Source organism: Pituophis catenifer, unplaced genomic scaffold, assembly GCF_029215685.1.
Source record: "Pituophis catenifer annectens isolate HBS135680 unplaced genomic scaffold, rPitCat1.0.hap2 SCAF_11, whole genome shotgun sequence".
NCBI classification, from domain to species: Eukaryota; Metazoa; Chordata; class Lepidosauria; order Squamata; family Colubridae; genus Pituophis; species Pituophis catenifer.
Window position 1 is genome coordinate 4,533,451 of NW_027256891.1, and position 16,270 is coordinate 4,549,720.

The following is a 16,270-nucleotide window of genomic DNA, read 5'->3' on the forward strand; positions in this document are numbered from 1 at the left end:
AAAACATACCCACCAATTGACTTCAAACATGGCAGAGTACTACGCTATCCACTCCCCCCATCATGAATGTAAATTTCTGACATTTTAATCTCAATTTTCCTCTCAGAAGCAACACAAATGACTTTCTGAGTCACCATTTTTTGATCCTCAGCCTCATGAAGCAGACTATCTAATGAGCTTCACAGCTAAGTGACTAAGTTTGTTTTGTAGGCCTCCTTAGTCTTTGTTCTCGCTCATTTCAATCCGTAGATCAGCAACCTTTCTAAATGCCAACGCATCACCTTTCTGTGATGGTGTAATGCCAAAGTAAAGATTTAGAAAGGACTGGGATGACAGCCATCTTGGGCATTCTTCTTTGAAACCTCGTCTGTCCTCCTGCAAGCAAACAGAAATCTTGCCAAGATCACGTGAGATGATCTGCAATTCTAAACAACAGTCCATTTGCTCCTAGTGGCAATCAGTGGTGACTTGCTTAAACTCAGTTACAAAACTGTATTAATCTTAGAGCAAAGCGATCCGGTGCCCACCAGATTCCATGTTGCACCCCTGACCTTTCCTTGGGAATTCTTTTCATTAAAAACGTAAATGGGAAACTGATTTGCTACGAACCAATTCAGTGGCACCCAGAGCTCTATTTATTTGTAGCAAACTTTTTAATTTACCCCCAACCCCACTATAAATGGCCTCTCGGGTGGCTAGTTCACCTTCTGATAAATGGGTTTTGTAGGTAAACTATGGCAGCCATTTTGTGACTGCACCTGCCACATGTTCCCCAATGTCAGCTGGGAAAAAAGCCATCAATCACATGCATATTATTGTGGCATTAATGGGTAATGGCTTAGTAGGTTCGCATGAGCTCAGCTCATTGTAATTTATTCAGCACAGAGGCACCGTGCTTACATTTATGTGTGTTTGCATCTGTGTGTATCTGTGAGTCACGAGGGGCTAAGCACAGAGCCTTAGCAGCCCAGATTGGCTTAGCAATTCTCACCCAAGCTGAGAGCCTAAAAATTCAATCTTTTTCTGCCTCTTCTTACAAAGGGAAAAACCTCTGGCTAGCTGAAAAGACATCCATTAAAAATATGTGAGAGCTAGAATAAATCAATGCATATACATAAACGAACCCAATTAAAATGTCATTTTCATTCAGCAAAGCAAGTGCAAAAAAGCTGAGGTCATTTTGGAAAAAGTCCAGTCTCCTAATCGTCCCATCTCCCCAGGCATTCCCCATTCTACCACGTTCCAACTCTACTCTCTCTCTCCACCCCCCCCCCCTCTCTCTCTCTCTCACACACACACACAGGTTGGTTGGCCTCATTCCCCCTCCTGCTGCCCTGCTCCTTCCACCACCAACTCTTGAGGAGGGGGCTTTTCCACACTCCCAACCAGTAGAAAATCTAGAAAAAACAAACTGAGCATGTTTTTAACACCCTTTCTCAGAATACTCAGCTTTTCCTGGAGACAGGCTTTCTGCTCTTAAAAACACACCCGCAGCAATGTCAGTCTGTGTGTGTGTGCGTGCACGTGCGCGCATAAGCATATGCCTGTTTTCTCTGTGTGTCAGTCAAGAGCCAAGCAAACAGCACAAAATCTCAAGCAATCTCTTTCCAGCTTCAAAACCAGGCAGGTGTGTAATAGCAGAGAACTTTCTGGGTTGGACAAATGGCAAATGTTTTTCTTAAGGGATTCGATGGAGAGCGGGAATATCTAATTGAGAAATGATTTATCTGTTTTTTGGGGGGGAAGATAAATTGGCTTTGGAGACTGAACCTTTACTGTAGGCAATCAACCAGCAATTGATAAGAGATGCTATAAAGAAACAAACCTAGATATTTGATCCAGGACAAATTATTAAGGAGAATATTTGGGATTATTTTCTATAAGGCTTTTGGAATTTCAATCCTGTCTTTCTCTTATTACTTATGTTCATAATTTTTTGATGGTTTGTATTTTAATCTCTTTGGAACGAGCTAAAATATTCATTAAAAACAAAAAACAAAATCACGCAGACAACCACAGAGGACCTGAAGTGTTAGCAAAAGCTCTTATGGTCCTTTTGCTGTTTCTACTTCGTTGGCTTTGAACTGCTGTTGCTTCGGACAGAGCACTTTAGGAAAAAGTGTGGGGTGCACATAATAACATCACAAATGCATGTCCAGCATTTTGTTCCTGGAATGGGGAAGGCGGAGGCTGAGAGACAAGAGGCACATCTAGAAGCAGAAGCAGGAGACCGACCTATCGGCATTCAAGCTAAACTGAATAGAACAAAATAACAGAGTTGGAAGGGACCTCAGAGGTCCTCTAGTCCAGCCCCCTGCTCAAGTAGGAGACCTTACACTATCCCAGACAAATGGATGACCAGCCTATTTATGAAACCTTCCAGTGATGGAGCACCCCCAACTCATGGAGTAAAATCTCTGCAACCCACTTTTGAACTCTAGAGTCAATTCCAGCTTCTCATCTGGATTCATCTCAAGTGAAAATGTCAAGGGGTGTGTGCATGAGACTGCAGAGCATGGTCAAAAAAGTCAAGATGGCAGCTGCCATAGTTCAACTGAAGTACAGCCTGATTTTTATTATTTCTTATCTATCAATTTATTTCTGATTGAGATATGTGCACAAACACACTCCACCACATTGCAATTTATTCATTGTTTGCATATATTTGTAATAAAATATAACCAATAGCAAGCAACTGCATACACTTAACCATTTATTTTTCACTGGCAAGTGCCATTTGAAGAGATCAACACCCCAATCAAGGAACTATCAATTCCCACAAACAATCAAGCAGAAAACAATATCGTAATCGAAGAATTGCTAAGGAGAAAAACTGCATCCCACCAACACGGACAAGGCAAGTTACTGTACACAAATTGAAAGCAAATCTCACACCCACTGGCACTGATGAGATGACCTAGCTGGGTAATGAAATGTTTGAAAGCAATCAATCAAGCTCAGAGAGCCCCAAGGACCCCACAGATCTTCATTTACCAAGGATGCACTTTGATGTAATCTAAGGACATTCTCAATAGAAGGGTCCTAACCATGTAATTTGTTCCGTGATGGATTACAATCTAGCCTTGAAAGGCATCACTTATGTGGACCTTCACTTGATAACAAACAACTGTCTCTTCATTCCAGCTGTTCTGTCCATCCCCTTGTATCATGGAGGTTTGGCATAATTTAAACTGTGGGATGTCCTTGGACTGTATTAGGGCAGACATTTTTTTCCAAGTGAATTGCTTGAATTAGTTTGCATCCTCAATTCTGCCCCGACAATTACCCCCAGAAGTTGTGGGTGCTCCAAACCTGGAAGTTTTCAAGAAGAGATTGGGCAACCATTTGTCTGAAATGGTATAGGGTTTCGTGCCTGAGCAGGGGGTTGGACTAGAAGACCTCCAAGGTCCTCCGGTTGTTCTATTCATTGATGGTTTCAATAAATGGCCAGAGTTTACCGGCGCTACATTATTCTGCAACTATAAATCACATTAAAACCTGTATAAAACTAGACACATCACTAGAAGCCAAAATCACAAGACTATGTCTGATTGTACTTTGCCCATGTGACATGTGCAAATTCATTGGAGAAGTCAATGACACTAGAATGGTTACTGGAACAAGAAGAAAGAGCAAGCAAAGAACTCACTGGCTTCATACCATCAAAGCTGATGCAAAGATGAACAACCAACAACTGAAACAAGTTGGTAGCACGGAGAAGCACTTGGCTATAAACTCACCAAGAATCGGACATGACTAAATGGTTAAAACAAACAAACAACATCACAATATGCACAGCCAGCTGACAATTCTGGTCTCAAGGTATCTAAAAGGCAACAGTGAGTGGACAAACTAGTATCCAGAAAAATCTTTGCAAAGAATCCATTGTGAGAAGATAAGAGCTCCAGAAAAATTTATATCCCTGTCAATAAAAAAGAAAAGGGAATTCTAAAAAAAATATCCTGGTGGTTGGTGATTTATTTTTTAATTGAAAATGTAGATCAGTTTAAATGGGATTTAAAAGAAATTCTGACCTCTTAAGCATAATCTCACCTATGGAAATGACCAAAGATGAGATAATGTATTGTAAAAGAAATTAGGCTGACGTTGGAAAAAGAAAAATTTGGAGAAAGTTTTAGTCCTAGACTGAAGGAAGCATGAGAAAGAAACTCAAAATAACAATCTTTGATTTTATTGGCATAAGATGAGGCAGAGAGGTGTGAATGGGTTTTAATGTTTTAATTTTTAAATGTTTTTATAATGGTTTTTTTTTAAATGCATTGTAAGCCACCCTGAGTCTTCGGAGAAAGGAGGCATATAAATTGAATTAATTGAATTGAATTGAATTGAGAGAAATTTAGAAGGCTTTCAAGATTGTGTTATTCTACTCTACAACAATACACAGCTTTCCTGGGATCACATCTGTTTCTTACCTGCTGCCTACCTTGAAGGGCTGATATTTGGAAATATTTTTGGTTTTTTAGGAAAAATAAGAGAGAGTAAGAAAAGATTAACTTAGTGGAGAAATGCAAGATCTATCACTAGAACAACAGGGGTGAAAAGTCCATGATTACAAATAATATTTGGAGGCAACTCAGACAAACACTTCCATAATTCACTGAAGTATAAGGAGGGGGAGGAGGTACAGGCAATCAGCCTTGCAAGACTCTGTTGTTACAGCCACTCTCCATCAAAGTAGTTTTAACCTTCTTGAGAAGTTCATTTCTTGGTCTGGTCTACTTACTGGGGCAGGTAGATACAAAGACTAGTACCAAGGACTTCTGCAGGTGAGGATTGGGTCAAACAGATCAAGATGACAATTGATAATCAAAGCTCTGCCCTTTTTTCCTATGTGTGTATTCCTGATAAAATTGCTTAAGTTTCTCTCTTTTCTTGCAAGTAGCTGGTTGGCCTCATTTAAAATGCAGCCAAGGATAATTAGTGGCAAACTTTGTTTGGCTCAAGACGAAGGAGTCTCATTGGGCTGATTTCAGTCATATTTTCTCATAATCCTTATCTCATCAAGAGTGAAGCAAACATTATTAGGTCAATCCTAACAAGGGCAACCAATTTTACCCATTACATGAGTGACGCTGCAACTACCTTTTTTGAAAATGACTCTGAAAATGTATGGAAAAACCAGATGCTGAAAACCATCTTCCCAAAAGTTGGAGCAGAATGGAGGGGAGATGGGGTGGGAAAAGGGAAAGGGAAAAATCCAGGGGGAGCTTTCTACAGCTGTTCCCAAGTTGGGACCCTCCAGCTGTGCAGGAGTACAGCATTCAATGCACAGACCATCCTGCAGGCAAATGCAGAAGGGCTCAATCTGTTGGGTGACAGTCACATGAAACTTTGCACCACAGACTGAAATCCATGTCCAAAACCAGGCCGGCACAGAGCTAATTTGGAGAGAGGGATTTGCATTATAAAAGAGATTAAAATAAAATGTTTTAAATATCTGAAAGATTTATGGTACCCATTTTGCTCTGTAATGCCCCCAATATAAAATACAGCCTATATTTTTGATCCAAACCACATGGTGTAGAGGAGAGGGTTTGGGGGGCCAAAAGAAATAGCAGGAGCAAAAGCATTTAGACATATACCATTTCATAGGGCTTTAGAGCCCCCTCTAAGCGCCATTTCCTCCCCCACAACAATCTGGGTCCTCGTTTTACCGACCTCAGAAGGATGGAAGGCTGAGTCAACCTTGAGCCAGTCAGGATCAAACTCCTGGCAGTGAACAGAGTTTGCCTGCATTCTAACCACCACAGCTCTTGTGGATGGCATTATTGATCAGGTAATAGAAGTACCATCCTTGCAGCAAATGAAAAAAAGAAAAGCATTTACAAGCATATTTAGATAGACCTCAATTAACAGCCATCCGCTTTAAGAACCATTCAAAATTATGAAAGCACTGAGGAAAGGTGATTTAGGACTGGTCCTTGCACTTAGGACCATGACAGTGTCCCACAGTCATGTGATCAATTTTGGGCACTTGGCGACCAGCTTATATTTATGATGGCTGCAGCATCCCAGGGTCACGCAATCACCCACTGCAGCTTTCCCAGCCAGCTTCCAACAAGCAACATCAATGGGGAAAACCAGATTCACTTAACAACTGGCTTAAGAACTGCAACAAAAAGGTCATAAAATCAGGTACAAGTCAATTAATAAGTGCACTGCTTAGCAAGGGAAATTCCAGTCCAAATTGTAACAGAATAGAAGAGTTGGAAGGGACATTTGAGGTCTTCTAGTCCAACCCACTGCTCAAGCAGGAGACCCTATACCATTTCAGACAAGTGGTTGTCCAATCTCTTCTTAAAAGCCTCCAGTGATGGAGCACCCACAACTTCTGGAGGCAAGTCGTTCCGTTGGTTAATTTTTCTTACTGTCAGGAAATTTCTCCTTAGTTCCAGGTTGCTTCTCTCCTTGATTAGTTTCCATCCATTGCTTCTTTTTTTTAACTTTGTAAAAAAAATATTTTATTTTAGTGTAAAAAATCCATCTTCCATTAAACGGTGTGTCATCTGGTACAAATACTTCGTGTAATAACAGTTAAAGTTTACACCCATATTCATTATTTGATCTATTCTTAGCTTAATACCATTAAATATCTAATACTATGACAATCCTCTTCTTAATTTATTTAACTCTATTAACTCTTATTAATGGATTTTCTATATTTCGCTCATCTATTTTTATTTCTAATTTTTATATTTATTCTCTAACCATCGATCAAATAACTCCCATATAGTATAATATTTGGTTTGTTCTTTCTCTTTAATTGCCAATGTTAACCTATTCACTTCTGCATTCCATTGCTTCTTGTCTTGCCTTCAGGTGCTTCGGAGAATAAGTTGATCCCCTCTTCTTTGTGGCAGCTCCTCAAATATTGGAAGACTGCTATCCTGTCACCCTAGTCCTTCTTTCATCAAACTAAACATACCTATTTCCTGCAACTGTTCTTCATATGTTTTAGCTTCCAGCCCTACCTCCGAGGCCAAAGACAGGTGCGTTGGAGAAAACATGTCAATAGGAGCTCAAGGGTTTCCACTGCTTCCTTCGCAGGCAGCCTCCTTCCCAGCCCTCAAGGTGGCAAACAAATGCAAAGCATTTCTTGTTGGGGAAACAAGAATAGGACAGCCTGGAAACAGTATCTGAGCTTTGATTGGGTTAAGCTCAGTGGCCCGTTGGAGGCCAGGGCACCAAGGAATGTGTGAAAGGGCTTCACCCGCCAAGAAAGTCATCTCTTCCCTTATTCTTGACCTGAAAACTCTTCCATCGCCCATTATAAAAAAAAAAGGTGGGGAAAGAAGATGGGGAAGCATCAAGACTTACTGCTTTCATTGTCCTGTTCTCAGTTTGCTCTCAGGATTTATTTTAGGGCAATTTTGTTTAGGAAAGATCAGAGATCCCACCAGACGCAGGAATGGGGCCATCTGCAACCAACCGCAAGCAGTCAGTAACAGGCACCCAAAACACTAGAAACATCAGTACAGAAAGTTCTTGATTTACAACAGTTGGTTAAGTGACCATTCAAAGTTACAACAGCAGTGAAAAAAGTTGTTTATGACAGTTTTTCACACTTATGACTGTTGCAGCATCCCCATGGCCACATGATCAAAATCCAGACACTTGGCAACTGACTCATATTTATGACGGTTGTTGTGTCCTGGGGTCACGTGATCAACTTTTGTAACTTTCTGACAAGCAAAGTTAAAAGGGAAGCCAGATTCACTTAACAACCTTGTTACTAACAGCTGCAGTGATTCACGTAACATCTAAGTCAAGAAAGACCGTAACGTTATAACTTTGAACAGTCACTAAATGAACTGTTGTAAGTCAAGGACTACCTGTACTTAAAAACAGGTGTGTATATTGGAAAGGAAGAAAGGAAGCTTCCAAGATATTTTGAGGGTTTACTTGAAAATTTAAAACCTAGCACAGGGAATTCCCTTGATTTCAAATGTTTATAGGACACGAACTCAATGTGTGTGGGGGAATTCCCCTGTCAAGGGAAAAAAACACAGTGAAATGAAATGTGTTTCATATAAACAATAAAGCTGCCTAATTTATGGCCTATGGAAGAAATGTGCGGCGGTCCTACGATAAGACAATGAAACTGTCTTGGAGCAATTTTACAGGTAGATCTCTTGGAGCAATTCACTCCAAACCTATATCCTCAGGTCCCATTTGGATCTTTTTCAAAATATTGGTGCAGCTCCAAAACTTTACTTGCATGCGTGTAATTTCCCTTTAAAGGAGGAGCAGAAACTAAAATACTTTGGCTTCTCCAGCTCCCAGGTTTGACTCCAAACAACTAGACTACAATTCCCATTAGCTCCAAACAGTTTAAAAAACTGGAAGTCTTAGACAATTCATTCAATGCACTACAAGGCAAAGCACACCAGGATGCAACCGTGAAGGTAAAACACAACTATTTACTGCAGTATCCTCTGAACTCAATTAAAAAAAAAAAATCTTGGAACCATCACACTTTTGTATACATTTATACTATAAATGTATATTATATTGCCGTGATGGCAAACCTATGGCACGCATGCCACAGGTGGCAGGCGTAGCCATATCGGTGAGCACGTGAGCTCAGCTCTGGCGCACATGCGTGTGCTGGCCAACTGATTTTCAGGCCTTCCGGTCCCAGCGGAAGTTGGCAAACTGGCCGTTTTCGTCCTCCCCAGACTCCTAGAAAGGCTCTGGAGCCTGGGGAGAGAGAAAAACGGGCCTACTGGGCCATCGCGTGCCAGGAGTGTGGGGAGCGTGGGGGGGGGGTCATGCACGCATGTGCGGGTCGGGGCACATAGAATTATGGGTATGGACACACACACGCGTGATCCCCCCGCGCTCTCCCCGCTCCTGGCACGTGATGGCAAAAAGGTTAGCCATCACTGCTATACTGTATTACTATAAATGTATATCACCCATGTTATATCAATGCTACGCTTTGGGTGGATGTGTTTAGTATAACAATAGTAGCTACAAGCTTTATTTTTCCCCCTATTCCGGTCATTCTATAACAATGTACGGCATGTCTCTTAAGAGTATTTTCTTTCAAATCAAGGTTGCATATGATTTCATTGTCGTTGCATACCGGGAATGCAGAATGCCTGTTTTTAGAGGCATTCTAAGACAACATCAAGGCCCAGATGTAGAATTTGCTTTCCCTTGTGGTTGGGTTAGTTTGAACTAGCTTTGCTCAGACAAGCAAATTATTCTGATGTTTTCACAAAAAGTTGTAACTACTCTGTTACTGATGCTATTTCTGACACTGATGCTGATTCTGATTTGGTCCATGGACTAAAATCACAAGAAACCAGAGCAATTTAAGTCTCAAGGCCCAACATGGTTGCCTTCTAATTCATAATTCACGAATAAAGGAGAATATTTGTAGCTCAGGGTTGAAATGAGGAATCCTTGGTGCTCTCTAAACTTAGTTGTTTTCTTCCAGATGTTTCATTACTAGCACTGATGCTGTTACCTAGTTTGGGTAATGAAACATTTGCAAGAAAACAACCAAGCTTGGAGAGCACCAAGGATTCCTCATAAATCACTGCTTGGATTAGCGGACCATTTACTACAATCTAGAAAACAATTAAAGGAGTTTTTTTCTGCTATCTATTTTTAAGACAGGTTCTCCATCCACACTGCCGTGGGCTTCAGCCAACAAGTCATAAGGAAACAGGCAGAGATCATTTTCACATAGTTCTAAGTAGAAATTATATTTCCCCAATGGTCCTTTTCAAAATCATTGACCAAAACCATTCAGCCTAGTTTGGGCCACTGTGAGAAGCCAAGAGGGAATCCTGGAGACAGTCGGACCCAACTGACATCTACCAGATGGCCAGAACCACCCCAAGTCAAGACCACCTCACAGGATGATGGGGATTGTGGTCTAAGGAATTTAGCAGGGACCAGATGGGAGACTGAGCCTCAGGGTGGGAATGATTGTTTCTTGACAGTCCCCTCCTAGTCAACCACACTGGACCTCCCCCAGCCTTTGAACTGAGGCTGAAGCCCACCGGATATGGGGCTAGGCCCCTGTAACCCGACAGAGCCTTTCCTGAAGTCACCCAGCGGTGGGAAAGATGAACCTCGGGAGGCGGAAAGCAGCCGCGTTGGATCGCTTTAGGCACCAGCCCAGCCGGGACGGAGCAAGGCGGCTTTTTCTCGAGGCCGCCTGGCAGACTTAGTCCTACTGTCCCCTTGTCTCGCCTGGCCCGGACAAGGACCACAGACGCTCGGCTTTTAGTCCGGCGCAGCGGCTGATCCGCGGGGCGCCCTTCCACCCGGACGGGACGGAGCGCCATCCGCCAACCGGGCAGGAAACCAGCGACGCCGCGCCTTGGCGCTGCCCGTCTGAAGGAGCCGGGAAGGAGGGTGCCCGGCCGGCATACCGGACCCGGGTCTCTTCCTCGCGGGGAGAAGAGCGCGAGGGGCGCTTGCTCTCCCGGGGCCGCGAAGGGGCGGGCGAAGCGCGGCGTCCCGGGGTGCGATTTCAGGGGGGCTTCGAGGCCGGACCCCTCCCCGCCCGGGCCAAGAGCGGCCGGAGGGTCCCAGCCCGACGGGACGGCGCAAAGAGCCTCACCTGTGCGGAACTCCAGCGTGTGGTCCTGCTCGGCGCCGCCGCTCTCCTCCAGCAGCAGGACGTAGAGCATCCCGAAGGAGTTGTGGATGCCGAAGATGGAGCCGTGGCACCAAGTGGCGGCCAGCACCACCACCCAGCCGAAGCCGCCGTCGGGGGGCGTGAAGTCGGGCGCAGCCGCGGGCCCCGCTCGCCTCTCGCGGGCCCCCGAGGCTCCCCGGCCGCCGCCGCCGCCTCCCTCCTCCTCCTCCTCCTCGGCCGGCTCCTCCGCCTCCAGGGCGCCCTTCTCCTCCGACAGCGCCTGCTCCTGCCGCCTCAGCGCCATCGCGCGCGCCCCCGACGCCGCTCCGGGCCGGCTGAGCTGCGCGAGCGGGCGGGCCGAGCCGAGCCGAGCCGAGCCGCGTCTGGGCCGCTGCTGAGGCTGCCGCTGGGCTGCTCCGCTGCCGCTGCTGGCTGAGCTGAGCTGCGGCGGCCGAGCCGGTCCCCACGCCTCCTGGCTGCCCGGCTGCGCTCCGCCCCCGGCCGCCCTCCGCGCCGCGCCGGAGCCTCCCCCGCGCCGCCCGGCCCGCCTCCCGCCTCCCGAGCCCGGCCTCGCCGCCGGAGGCCGCCTCGGCCCTCTGGCGCCCGGCGCGGCCCTCGGGCTAGCGAGCAGGAGCGGCTCCCTCCCGGCGCGCAGGGCTCCCGGCCTCGGAGGCGGCGGCGATGCCGCACGTGTCGGCGGAGAAGAGGCGCCTTCCGCGCGGACGCCTCGGCCGGCGGGGCTCCGGCTGTCAGCCTCGCGCGGTGGGCCAGGCGGGGAGGGTCGCGGGAGGGAAGGGCTGCGCGATGTGGAAACGGGGCTCCGGAGCCTGGCGGCGCGGGCAGGTCCAGGTGGGCGGCTGGAAGAGGCCAGAGGCGGCCGTGGGCTCTGTGGGACCCCCCCCCCTTGGTCGCCCGGGTGCGGCGGAGTCTCCCGCGTCTTTTGGAGGCGCCTCGCAAGGCTGGCCGGGTGGGGGCTCCTCCACAGGCGGGGAGCGAGCGGGAGGGGCTGGGAGCCTTTCTCTGCCCCTCCCCCCGTTGGACTTTAGCGGGGCCCGAAGCGATTGAACCCCCCCGCCCCCCCGATGCCCCTTCTGGCTGCTCTCGCCTCAGCCCAGCGCCTTCAAGGTGAGCAGCGTCATTGCGCCAGAGGGGCCGAGGGAGAGGGAGAGGGAGGAGAGGGAGAGGCGGGTCCGCGAGCCCCCGGCTGGCTTCGTCGAGACGCCGGGACGAGGCGGCTCCCGGGGCTCCAGGTCGGCGGGCAGGAGCGAGCGGGGCTGGGGCTCCGGCCACGCGAGAGGGCGGGGTGGTGGTGGTGGAGGGCGGCTCCGGCCGGGCGCAGCGACAGCCCGGCTCCAAGAGGCGCGTCTGCTTCGCACAGCTTCCGAGGCCCCGGCGGTGCCGTCGCTTGGCTGTCCGCCAGCCTCGGTCCTGCGAAGCGAGGAGCCGCTTTTGCCCGGCGGGCGGCTCTGAGCCGCTTTCCTCCCCCGGGGAATTGTGCGCAGCTGCTCTGACGACCTTGGCACGAGCTGCGGGAGGGGGTTTGGAAGGCAGCCCCTCGCTCTCTCCCCGTTGCTGCGGGTTCTTTGCCCTCCTTCCTTTCACCTAGGCTGGAAAGAAGGACAAGTGCGCGGCTTTATTACCTGTTGCTCTTGCTGAACGAGGGAAGCCTTTCGAAAGGGAGGTTCCGGAGCTGCAGAAGGCCGCGATTACCTGGCCCATTTCCCCAGCTGGGCCACCTTTGGGTCTCCAGAGCTTATTGGACTACCATCCCCAGCAGCCCCCAAAAGCACCGTAGACGAGTGGGGAATGCTGGGAGTTGCAGTTCATCAGCATCTGGGAAAACGGGGGTCTATTTTGGCCTTTATTTCAGAGATCTTCCTTCCTTTACTTCCTTCCTTCCTTTACTTCCTTCCTTCCTTCCAAGACTTTTGAGCAAGGAAGAGTAAACTTCTCTAGCCAGCATTACTATGGCTGAAAATAGGTTTGGAATCTAAATATACAGGATTGGGAAGAGCTGGAATAATCCAATGTTTTGTTTTACCACAGATTTGGAGAGGTGTAAACAGCTAAAAGACTGTCCCAATAGGGGTGGAGCCTTTAGGGTAAAGGCGGAGCCTAGCTATACCTGCTGTGGTTGGGGCATGCTCAGATAATGAAGCTGATAGGAACTAGGGAACTCCGGGCTCAATGGAAGGCAAGCAGAGATCAAGCCCTCTTTCAAAATCTATCTTGGGGACATAACAAAATCAGATGGTATCTCTTCACATTTGATTTCAGCTATTTTTGAATGCAGGTAGTCCTCAACTTACAGCCATTCATTGAGTAACCATTCAAGGTTACAACGGCACTGAAAAAAGTGATTTATGACCATTTTTCACACGACCATTGCAGCAAAATTCCGACATTTTTCAACTGACTCATATTGATGATGGTTCCAGTGTCCTGGAGTCGTGATCTCCTTTTGCGACCTTCTGACAAGCAAAGTCAACGGGGAATCCAGGTTCACTTCACAACCATGTTAGAAACTTAACAACTGCAGTGATTCACAACCGCCTCGCTTCTCAACAGAAATTGTGGGCTCAGTTGTGATTGTAAGTCAAGCACTACCTGTAAGCTCCTAATGGCTGGGTTTACAATGCATGCAAAGCCATGATGGAGCCTTTTGATTTGGCTGTGGGAATTGTGTGAGATCTGCTTTCAAGGAAGGGGATGATAACCTGGCAGGATTAATATTAACATGACACCTGCCCCAGTGGTTACGGCGTACAGGTAGTCAACAGTCATTTGTTTAATGACTGTTTGAAGTTACGATGATGCTGAAAAAACTGACAACTGGTCCTCACACTTCTGGCCATTGCAGTCTCCCTGTGTTGATGTGATTGCAATTTAGGCACTTAGCAACCAGTGTATATTTATGACAGTTGCAGCATTCCTGGGTCACCATTTGCAACCTTTCTAACTAGCTTTGAACAAGCAAACTCAATGGAGAAAAGTCTGGAGAGATTCTCAGTCATCCAGGTCATGGTTGTCCCAAAGGTGCTTTTTCAGGAGGCAACTGGACTGTTTTTTCTTCCCCCAAATTTCTATACAATTTCTATACACCCTTTGAATGGTGTGGGAGTAGGAATGGATTTCCAGAGGGAAAATTGCAGACTACAGGAACCATTTGCACCACTCAGGTGACCCTGAGGACACAGGTAAACCTCCAAGTGCTTCAACGACCCTCCAAAAGGATGCAAATAACCAGCTGTCTGCAAAGAATATAAATTCTACCATTTCCCACTATCCTGTCAGAGCTGAAGAAGCTTCTGGGATGAGAAGCAAAATGTCTTCAAAGAAAAAACAAGAATGTCCAGTTACTAGTTGTGCAGTTGGCATCTTTGGGTCAATGGAGAAAGCTGGATTTGTTTAACAATCATGACTAGATGTTATAAAACAGAGTGTGAGTTGCTTAATGACTGCATTGCTTAGTAACGGAAGTTCCGGTCTCGATGATGTCAGATAAGGACATTTTGCCGTTCCGTGATCCCCTAATATTATCAAAGAAGGCAAAGAAGATTCTTCACCTGGTTCACTTAATCTACATCTGGTTCTGTGGCTGCTTCTCCACATGCTCCTTCAGTGTTTGAAGCCCAATTCCCACACTCTTTCTTGGCATGGTTTGAACTTAAACCAGTGTTTCTCAATCTCAGACTTGTGGATTTCAATTCCCAGAATTCTGGCTGGGGAATTCTGGGAGTTGAAGTCCACAGGCTTCGAAGTCACTGAAATAGTGTCTCCGTGACTTAAACCAACACAAACATTCCCAAGTGAGCAAACACACAAGATATGACACACCCAAATCCGCCTTTTTGTTGCTCCAGCTCAGAACTAAACAAGGCCAAGTCCTGGTTAGTCTTCAGAGAGGAGTTTAGCAGGAAGTGTGATGACAATAGGCTAAACTGGGAATCGAAAGAAGCTGTTTCATCCAGGAAAAAGGGGTTTTGTGCTTCAGCCAAGACCACAGCATGGAAGTTTCCATGAGGAGAGCTGGACTCGAAGCCGTTCCGGGCTGAGCAGATGTTTGCAGGGCAAGGACTGGTTGGGTTGATGCCAACATGAGTTTGACGGAAGAACCACTGTACTACAAGGCGCCTCTTGGAGCCCAGATTTAGCCTTTGCCACCTGACACGTTTGGGTGTGTTTGACTCTGAGGCACCACAACCTGAAAATTCCTGAATCAGATGGGTCAAAAATATCACAATGGTGTGATGCAGACACAACCAACAGAAAATGGTATGATGAAATGGGTGCAAAATTTCAAAGAAACAGTTACTATACAATGGGAAGAATGGTGGATTAAATCTACCAAAATTACACCCGGTTACAGGTAGTCCTCAAGTTACGACTGTAATGGAGCCTACCCATTATGGTCATAAGTTACAGGTAGTCTTCAACATACAATCACAATTGAGCCCAGAATTTATGTTGCTTGTGAGAAATTTGTTAAGTGAGTTTTGCCTCATTTTACGATTTTTCTTGCCACATTTGTTAAGTGAATCACTGGAGTTAAGTTATTAGCCCAGTTGTTAAGTGAGTCTGGCTTCCCCGTTGACTTTGCTTGTTTCACAAAAGGGGATCACATATATTGATCAAAATATATTAAATATATTTTTGGAGAAATTGATAAAGAATCATAAAGAGAATAGTACTGTTTAAAGACAAAGAGGTGTATAAAGAAGAACCTCAACAAACGGGGAAAAAATAAAGAAATAAATACAAATTGGGAAAATAGCATATATAAAAGAATACATAAATATATGTACCTAAAAGAATATATTATAATTATGAGCATATTAAGGTTAGAAGTTGGAAGACAAAAACTATATATATGTAATTGTATTATTATTGTTAGCATTGTGTAAAAAATATATTGACCCAGTCATTACACTGTCTGCAAAATATATTGGTTGTTAAAGGAAAATACAAATAAAACATATACAAAAAAGGGGGGGGATCACATGACCTTGGGACACAGCAATGGACATAATATGAACCAGTTGCCAAGTACCTGAATTTTGATTACAGGATCATGGGAATGCTGCAAAGGTTGTAACTCTGAAAAAAGGCCATGTCACTTTTTTCAGTGCCATTGTAACTGAACAGTCATTAAATGAACTGTTGTAAGTCGAGGACTACCTGTATAACGTTTGTAAGACCAATTTTACTATGTTTTTTTCAGCGAATGTATCAGTCGTAAGTGGAAATGCTACAGCCATTAAGCTACAGCTGTGGTTAAGTGAACCCATTGTTTGCTATGCTGTACGCAGAAGTACCGGTTTTCAGCAAAACCATCGTAAAATGCAGCCGTGTAACTGCAGGATACCGTAGATGTCATGTTGCCAAGTACCCAAATGTCCCATGACCATAGGGCCCCTCCCCCCCAACCCTCAGAACTTTGGTCATACGTCCCCTTTTTCAGCCAGGTCCTAATTCCAAATGGTTGGAAGGGGAGGACAACTGTATCTCCCAAAGGAAAGTGGTTACAAAGTGTTTTATGGATGTTGCACAATCCCATCAGTAATATCAAAGAGACACAAACCATGCAGTCACAAAATGCCTGAAATGTCGTGAAACAGAAGAAATGTTTTATCACATGTGGTGGGGGCA

At 45.9% G+C, this 16,270-nt stretch overlaps 1 protein-coding gene across 1 annotated transcript in view; it reads right to left on the reverse strand.

Moving 5' to 3' along the window:
• The window catches only part of SLC16A2 (solute carrier family 16 member 2), a 76,484-nt gene extending 65,559 nt beyond the window's left edge, over window positions 1-10,925 (reverse strand). Inside the window, exon 1 of the mRNA XM_070951819.1 lies at window positions 10,604-10,925. Coding sequence (XP_070807920.1) covers window positions 10,604-10,925 — 322 coding nt within the window. The remainder of the gene's footprint in view (window positions 1-10,603) is intronic.
• Window positions 10,926-16,270: the final 5,345 nt, after the last annotated feature.